The sequence below is a fragment of the Montipora foliosa genome, chromosome 10, assembly GCF_036669935.1.
Source record: "Montipora foliosa isolate CH-2021 chromosome 10, ASM3666993v2, whole genome shotgun sequence".
NCBI lineage: Eukaryota > Metazoa > Cnidaria > Anthozoa > Scleractinia > Acroporidae > Montipora > Montipora foliosa.
The window spans coordinates 25,447,613-25,456,597 of NC_090878.1; the positions used below are offsets into that span (position 1 = coordinate 25,447,613).

The 8,985-nt window shown below is 37.8% G+C and overlaps 1 protein-coding gene across 1 annotated transcript; it reads left to right on the forward strand.

Annotated features, from left to right (window-relative positions):
• The first annotated feature begins 499 nt into the window (after positions 1-499).
• On the forward strand, positions 500-6,699 carry LOC137973638 (allatostatin-A receptor-like). Its single transcript, XM_068820486.1, has 2 exons — positions 500-733; positions 4,153-6,699. Exons 1-2 carry the CDS (start codon positions 577-579, stop codon positions 5,022-5,024), a joined length of 1,029 nt encoding a protein of 342 aa, XP_068676587.1. The 5' UTR covers positions 500-576; the 3' UTR covers positions 5,025-6,699.
• Positions 6,700-8,985: the final 2,286 nt, after the last annotated feature.

Sequence of the window (8,985 nt, forward strand, 5' to 3'; positions counted from 1 at the left end):
AATTTTACTCATGAAAATTTATTTCAACAAGATTCCATCTTGATTTCACGCAGGATGACTATGGCAAAGTTTTGATATTTTCACATATGCTGTTTTAGCTTAAAAGGGATAATAATCATCCCTAGCCAGAATTGTAGCACTATGGCCCAGAATTAGTGGTTGAAGGTTGTGCCAGGAATGGCTTCAATTTCAAACTTCGACTAAATGTCCTTTAAAAAGAAAAGGACCTAAGGCTATGTCTTTTGATTTTCATTGATCATCGCAGTAATTCTTCTGAGAGTTACAGTTGCTTTCGTTGCTATCGATTTCAAGAGCTTGATTGTTCTCCGAGGCAAGGCGACATTGATTGATCCAATTTTCACTCACACCCTTAACCCTGAGATGATAAATATGCAGCCTTCGTTGTCATGACAGGTGGAATGCGTGAAACTGCCAATAGGAGCTTAAAAGGGCACAAAGTAAACACATTTGGCTTAAATGACATCTGAAGCGAGTTGAAATAACCTTATCACAAAGGGAACTGAAAATTTCCTTTGCTCCTTCGAATACAGCGAGTTACGAGTAAAGAGCTTCACAATGGCCGCGTTCCTAAGGATTGTATTTGGAATCATAGCATCACTTGCGATCATCAACAATGGATTACTGTTGCTTGTTATTTTTAAGAACAACGTTTTGCTAAGGATGCCTTATAACACATTGGTCTTGAGTTTGGCTATCACTGACTTAATCACAGGTTGGTAAAGAGAATATCTACCCTTTTTATGCGACAGCATTCATAATTTTTCAAACTGATTCATTTTCACGACTGTCTATGGCACAGTTTTGATGCTCAGTGAAAAAAAGGCACAAGCCACCTTATTTTCGAATTCTGATTACACCCTGCCTGCCCTCAAAGTATGATCTGTCGCCTTACTACACGGGCATAACTTTGCAGGAAACCATTTTTGCACCCATTTTTTTGCAGCAAAATGTCATTATTTTACAATCGAAAGGAGGTGCACAACTTTTTTTTACCCACACGATTGTCCAATTTAATAAAAGCCTAGACGGTGGAGATGTCTCGTCGTTTCACGATTTTCAGTAGTCACAAATGTTTAACTGGCGAACCAATGGTAGCATGATTAATGTATATTTTCAAAATGAAGTCGTAGATGTGGGAACAAACGTAATTGAAAGGGTCAACCAGCAAAAAAGGAGGATAACACATTCAGCTAAGAATACGTGCAAGTGTAATACGATGGTGTCACGAGGCCGCTCAAATACGTCATCATAATAGGTAATTTCAGAAGCATAATTGGACAGACTCGTCCGTAAAACATATTTCAACAATGACGCCATTCTTGGTTAGAAAAGCGGCTGCCCGAAGTTAAAGTAAGTCGAAATAATACTTAGTTGGTTTTGGTCTTAGCTGAATAAAAAAACAACAACAGCAACAAAAACAATAAAACAAATTTGAGAATATCATCTAGATTTTTGCACAAACTGCTACGCCATTAATGAAGACTATCACACTGCAGAAAAGTAGGTTAATGCAAATAATAATGGCAAAACGGTGTTAATTAATTTTTTTGGGTAATGGAAGTTGCAAATAATCTTTTAGATAATAATATTTTAAGAATTAAAAGGAATAGTATTTTTTTTTCCCTCAAAAAAAAATTTGTCCCTACTTCTACGAAAATCATATTCGACTTTATGAAGATTTACGGTTTCGGAACAGCTGCCTTTAAGGCGTCCCTGCAGGAAGCATTAGTTACAGTGAAATTAATTTTTTCAATAGTAAAGGCTGGGAAAATTGCAGATATTCTCGAACAGGAGATGCAGGAGGCACAATCTAGTTTTCGAAATTTCTTCTTCTCCGAAAAAAAAAACACGTAGGTTTTCACCAGAAAATAAACAATTGTATTGGAAGCACTTCGAAGGGAAAAAAATTAACAATGAAGATACAAAAGATATAGAAAGTAAATAAATAAATTCTGCTTAAAAAAGAGTTTTAAATCGTGTCAAAGAAATCTTGTTAGATGATCTCAACCTCAATTTACTTAATTTAAGAAATTGACGAGCCACCAGCTTTCCGCAGCGATGCCAAAAATCAATTTCCCGTTCATCAAAATTCATGCCCTGAAAGAAGTGGTTTCTTTAGTTTTTTCAATACAAATGTAGTGGAAATCTGCACTTTCGCACGCTCGAGTGAAAAACAATAAAAAACTTTGTCAATCCGTCGTGCCAAAAAGCGCGAATGAAAGAGGTCGTTCTAAAGAGGCTGTCAAAAAATGCCACGGATAAATAAATGAGACCACGTTTTCCTGATATGTCCATAATTGTTGTTTGATCAGGCAGCTGTCGCGGTCATATCAGTTTTTGCATTTAGCCAACAGCTCTTCAGTTGCGTTCTCAGGATGACGAAATGCTGAGAAAAAAAAATATAAAGTACACCAAATACTTCAAAATAACTCCCGAAACACAGGTAATACTGACGACCTTTGTCTAAGAAGCAGCGAAAACTGAATGGCATGTTTCGGGAAAATTCTCTTTTTGAAAATGATTATTGTTTAGTAGACACGTCAAACCAATCTACATTTGAATTTTTAAAAATATCTAATAGCACCAAATGTCTTAGTTACATGCACACTAAAATTCTGTCATGATTATTTTCATAATGACTGTTTCATTCATTTCAGGATTTCGTTTGTCGTGTCTGAAAGAAAAAAAGATTGAACGAGGCAGGAGTTGGATTTTAGTGTCTAAGGTCTGCTGTCAATTGAGGAAATAGACATATCCGAAGCGCTTTACTTGTATTTTGTTGACCAAGAAAGAAAGGAAAGAACGAAGTTCGGAGGAAACTAAGAGTAATTCCAAAATACTTTCCAGCGATTGTCTCAAAGGGTAAAGACTTGTTTCCATATCTCAAAGTGCCCTTGGACGTGAGGTGCCTGGGAATGAAATTAAATCACTGGAATCGGTCAGTGTAAAATGCAGACTGAGGTTATAACGTAACTGTTGAAAAAGCCCAAACCCCTTAGAAATGCAAACCTTAGGCCTAATTAGGCTTAAGGACGTTGCTTACTATTGTTATTGCGCATACGTCCTGGCATCTCGAGATACTCGGATTTCCTGTGGGTGATGCTTATTAATACAGGGATATTTTTGCGCGGTTCAAAACTATGCGGAAAAAGCAGAACTTAGCAAGTGCTCTTGGTATCCAAAAAGAAAATTGGGGGTAACCATGCATTTTTGAGATATAATTCAAGCTTCAATTTGGAAAAGAACGCCATACATCGCTTTGTAGTTTAAAGCTTTTTACAAATATTATTGATTAATCATCTTCAAAAAATGCGTGGTTACCCCCAGTTTTCTTTTTGGATTTCAATAACACTTGTTAAGATCTGCTTTTCCCGAATATTCAGTAAGCCGCGCAAAAATACCTTGGAATTAGTAGGCACCGTCCTTAAAACAATATTTAGGCTTAACTTCCAGTGATTTAATTTCATTCCCAGGCACCTCACGTCCGAGGGCACTTCGAGATATGGAAACAAGTCTTTACCGTCTCAAAGACTAACCTAACGGAAGATGTCAAGGTCATCAGCCGTTAAATGCAACCCTCGTATTTACGCCTTTTGCACTGCATCGAAGTCCTTTCGAGACAAGTTTAAGGTCTCTAGCTTAGAAACATCCCAGAAAACAGTTTTTTTTCTCGGTTACTGCGGAGAAGAGAAATCGAAATAATCTTTCAACCCGTTTAGCAGCACACGTTAAGACACAGGCTATACATACACCTCAAAGAAAAGAAAGGAAAATGTTTGCTTAATTAAAGTAGGGAAATACGTTGTTTATACGCTGCTTGTCCATTGCTACAGCACGGCGATCTAGGATCAACCCAATTTGTATTTATTTTCTTGCATGATTGAAGAAACTTGTTCCTTTTGGCATTGCTCTGTTGCGCACTTCAATGATTACTTTTTGCAAGTAATCATCGTTTCATTGCTCGCAATTTAATAAGACACCATTGCCCGTACTGAGAGTGCCGGTAAGAGAGACTTGCTCATTCTCAGCGCTCAATGGAACATTTGAAGGCAATGTAAGACTTTATTTTGACCTTTTTGCGCTAATAAGAAAAGTTGTTCATCCGCGTCGATGTTTTCTTTTAATTCACAGGTATTGGTATTTTTGTTACACCAGCGTACGTGATTGGACAAGAATCAATTTCTGTTCCACATGGATGGTTTGGCCATGCGTTTTGTCGTGTAATATTCTCACAGTATTTAGTGTTTACTCTCGGAATAGTATCTGTGTATACAGTAGCCTGTATGGCAATTGATCGATGGCTTGCTGTGGCTCGGCCAACCAAGTACAAGACAATTCTTACAAAGCCTCGCATAAATGTTTGTGTGATTTCAATGTGGGGAATCTCTGTGCTCCTCAACACACCCCATCTGTTCGAAATGAAGGCAGTCACTGGCCCAGAAAACAAACCTCAGTGTATGTGGATTATACTAACCGAGGGACTGACTAGAATGATTCTAGCGATTCTTGAATTCATTGGCAAATTTTTTCTTCCTCTTCTCATTGCTTCGGTCACTATGATTAGTCTCCATAGTCGCGTGAAGGCCTCCCCAGCTCTCTTCCAGTCAAACAGAGGCCGAGCTGGGCTGCGTTTACTGCGCATGTGCATGCTTACCACGTTGCTTATCGGACTTTGTTGGTTTCCAAATCAGTTGTATTATTTGTTATTCAAGTACAACCTGACTCAACTGGACACGCCTATGCACCATTTTACAGTTGTTCTATGCATGTTCAACTCCTGTATCAACCCAATTGTTTACTGCGTTAGTAACAAAACGTACCGCAGATACTTTAAGCTTTTGTTGTGTCCAGGGTATAGAGAAAGGATCATAGCGACGGAGCTTACTGGAAGCGAAGCAATAAGCACGGCTAATGACAGAATCACAAAAGTTCATCCAGAACCTCGAATAAGTGTTGCCAACGCAATGCAGGCTCAAGCGGGAAGAGAAAACCGTCTGAACTAGAAATAATCTTGACTAAACGAGAATTAAGAAATACTATGATTTGGAACAGAAGTGCACTTTGGATATTTTCGGAATTAGATGTAAGTTCTCAAGTGCCCGGGTTGAAAAAGCTGTTTGGAGCTCAGGGCATGAGGAAATTTCTGTTTGCATCGGAGAAGGGGCGCTTTATTTTTTATTATTTCAATATATGATCACATTACTACCGGGCGCAGAAAAAAACATGCCCCTCCTTTGGATTGTGATATGTAAACCTCACGCTTAATATATTATACTATATATTACACTATATTATAGTATACATTTGTTATTTTCCAGCTGGGAGGTCAGTGTAGGAAAAAATTGTGACCGAAGTCTTGAAAATATTACCCGAGGCCGCAGACCGAGGGCAGCTTTTTCAAGACCGAGGTCACAGTTTTTCGCTATACGGACCGACCCTTAGCTGGCAAATAACTTTTTTTTTCTCTTTTTCTTCCTCTCTGAAATCGCTTTTTTAATTGATGACTCGTACCGCGCTTGATAGCGAATGCAGTAAACGACTGACAAACTGAGTGTTTCAAACAGAAGTATTTTTGTTTGAATTCTATTTTCACGCCTCTCGTCCAATAAAAATCTGTTCTCAAACACTTCTGTATCTAAACGGATCGGTGTCAATAAAATGGAAATTTAAGGTCATTACACAAGCTCACGCAACCAGAGCTAGAATTCCGCCCGAGTTGGTGGGCAAGATAGAAAAATTCCGTTCTGCTCCCAGAGCCAATCAGATCGCAGGATTCGCAGAATTCCGCCCTCTCGCGCACTGAGTGAAAAATAAATTATGTTATGTTATATTATATTATATTATATTACTTGCATTATCCAATACATGTAGTCTATATATTACATGTCTTATTATTATATCTAACTTGCATATAGCCTCCCCTTCCTAAACATAATTATCCTGATCATTATTATTATTACTATTATTATTATTATTATTGTTATTATTATTATTGTTACTACTACTATATATGTTTTGATTGAATATAGCAAAGAAAAGTTGAGGCCACTTAATTTGGACCTATTCAGAGGCCCATCACTTGGAGCTCACAGTTCACATATTTCTCTGCTGGGTTATCTAAGGGAGTGTTCGATTGACCGTATTCCGGAATAGGAATACATGGAATATAAGTTATAAATCCTTTGTTTTTACGAAGATTCACATTAAAATCGTCAAACATCTGATAAAACGCTATTTTAAACATATTTTTATTATCCTTGCTGCTTTGAAACGCCCCAAACATACCGTTGTAATCATCACTCCACGTATTCTTATTCCCGAATAGGGTCAATCGAACACGCCCTCAATCGCGATCCAGATCATTTCTATATAAAACAACTTCTTTGGCCAAATTAAATGCAAGTATGGTCAACTTGGCCAATCGAAGTTCACTGTTTCTTTGCTTCTGCTGCAGATGCATAAGTAAATTTTTCAACTTACTCGGGAAATAACAGAATACTCGATTTCTCTCAGCAGAGAGAAACTGGTTGTTCGCTTCCGGTGACAGGCTCCTTATTTACTTTTGTGAATAATAGACTGTGTGAACTTTAACATGATTTGTAAAACCATCTCTTAATGCCGAAAATGGTTTAATTGTGTAACCTTTATAAGGGACAATAAAAAGCATCGAAAAACCCAAGTAAAGCATAAAAGGGTTAAATCTTTGTCCATTCTTCAAAAGAAAGTAACTCAAGTCCATTGTCAATCACAACGAACAATTTTTATTGAAAAGTCGGTTAAACGCTTTTACAATTGATCTGATCGGTAATTCTTGTCAAGCAGGCCTAATTGGTATGGTACTGGTTGTCCTGTCCATAGAGACTCTTTCTTGAGCTCCTTCCACTGGTCAGCTGTCAACATAATATCACCTTCAAACTCATGCACACCATTTCCTTGGAAACAACAGAATTTCAGGTTATATTGAAGATAATTCTGTTACCTGCACACGCTCATTTTTATCGGTCGTATTGCTTAGCAACCTGTGTCATGTCACTTGCGAAACAGCCCCGCCTACTCAAGAATACTACATGATTGTTGAAGTCAAATAGGTTATTTTCAACGTTTTATGGTTCGTCTATGCCCTCCCAAGTGAGTACAAACATTTGCTGCCAGTCTTTTGTGCATGGGGGAAAATTGCAATGCCGCAAAGCCCGCGAAAAACATTTCCTTCCGTTTTTTCAATGTTTTTTCATGATTCTGTGGGAAGACATGATATTCTTTTGGAGAAGTGGCCACTTACATATCAATAACAAAGTTTCAGCGGTTTCTAAAAGGTGATTTTATTTTTGTGATATAAAGGCTCGTGCAAACGCTCGCAACAAGACGCAACATTGTTGGGCCCAACAATGTTGCGCGACGTTAGCCGATGTGTGCAAACGCTCGCAACAAGTAACAACATGTTGGGTCTTTAGATGAGAATACAAAGGACTCTGGGACGTTTTCCATCTCCTACGCCATGTTGCGCGTGCGCCGGCGCAACATTCTTGGATGGACACCGCGGCAAAATGAGTGCGCATGCTCCGCTTCGAACACATTTGATTCATTTGATTCGAGCTTTTCAGCTCTTTGTTTTTGAGTTTATTCGGCGGTGAAGGAAAAATTTTATTGGACCTTTTGATGATCGCTCAACATGGACTTGACAGAAAAACTAAACAGTAGTTCCGAGTTGTTTCCAACGAGAAAGTCAAAAGAGGTAAGCTTATTTTAGGCATGAAATATTTATTTGTTTATGTCGTTTCCATGGAAGTTATCTTTGCCAAACCATGTTTGCTCGTGTTTCGGTCACACTGTTGAAGACCTAAAAGTTGTAAATTTTAAACTGATAACATTTTTCGTTTACTGTTTTTCGCCTAAGGGCAATTCCTCTAAAAACGCGGAGGGTTCTGAGAAAACAGAAGTTTTAACCTCTGACATGTGATACGAGAGCCATGGATTTTTCTGTGACCTGGTTCTCCACAGCAAGAGCAATGGTTTGTATGGTAGATGGTGATGCTCTTTCTTTTCCAGCTCTGTGTTGCTTTGCAGGACACACCAGGTTGTGGTATGATTAAATTTAATTGATCTCTAGATTTCTGTTGATTTCATTGTCCCAGACATCTGACCTGAAGAAATCTTGTGGAAAGTGTTGATATCTGGCTGGCTGTCATTTTGACTGTCATTACTTTCAAGATGTGAGCAACTGTTTTTTATCTGCATTGTTAGACAAAACCTCTTATTAAGGGAGTCAGTTAAGTTGTTTAGTTTTTTTATAAAGGGATCTTTACAAATAGGGCACAGATTTCCATGTTTTTTTCAAGTATCTTAAGTGACATCTGTGCATGAAAATGACCAAGTGATAATAATATTATTGTTTTACTTTGATCAGTTTCCTGTTGTTTCTTAAACATGTCATTTATTCTTATTCCAGTGCTTAAGTCTAAAACTCTTCCTGGTGTGTGTGTGCTGATCTGGTCAAACCATGCATGGCAAGCAACATTCCACATAATTTGTCAGAGATTGTGATGAGGATTTCAGCGTTGAATATTTTATTGGTTTTGTGATGAAAAAAGCCAGGGTTGTTATTTATCTCTCATTTTTTCCTGCATGAGATCCTGCTTGATGACAACAGTATTACTGCAAATTAAACATCACAGATGTGAGCATGTCAGTGATTAATACAAGATGGTTTCCAAACAGCTCTTCAAAATTGTCTAGAAAAGGGACGATAATTATTTACTTGCCACACCTTCTAAGTCAATGTTTAAACAAGCAAATATAATTTGGTTTTTTAATTCCAAAAAACTGTCTTACTTTCATTAATACAGCTGTATGTTATTCTAGTCTTTCTCTTGCTGAGCAATCAGCATGGGTTTGGATATTAACTTCTGAGAATGCTCCTACTTGTAATAGTCTTAATGAATATACGGTACTTACAACAATAAAATT

What these genes read in the sequence shown, in the direction of transcription:
- LOC137973638 (XM_068820486.1), top strand. Translation starts at nt 577, where the DNA reads ATGGCCGCGTTCCTAAGGATTGTATTTGGAATCATAGCATCACTTGCG. An exon ending in TATCACTGACTTAATCACAG is followed by an intron (nt 734 to 4,152) that starts GTTGGTAAAGAG and finishes TTTAATTCACAG; the next exon opens with GTATTGGTATTTTTGTTACA.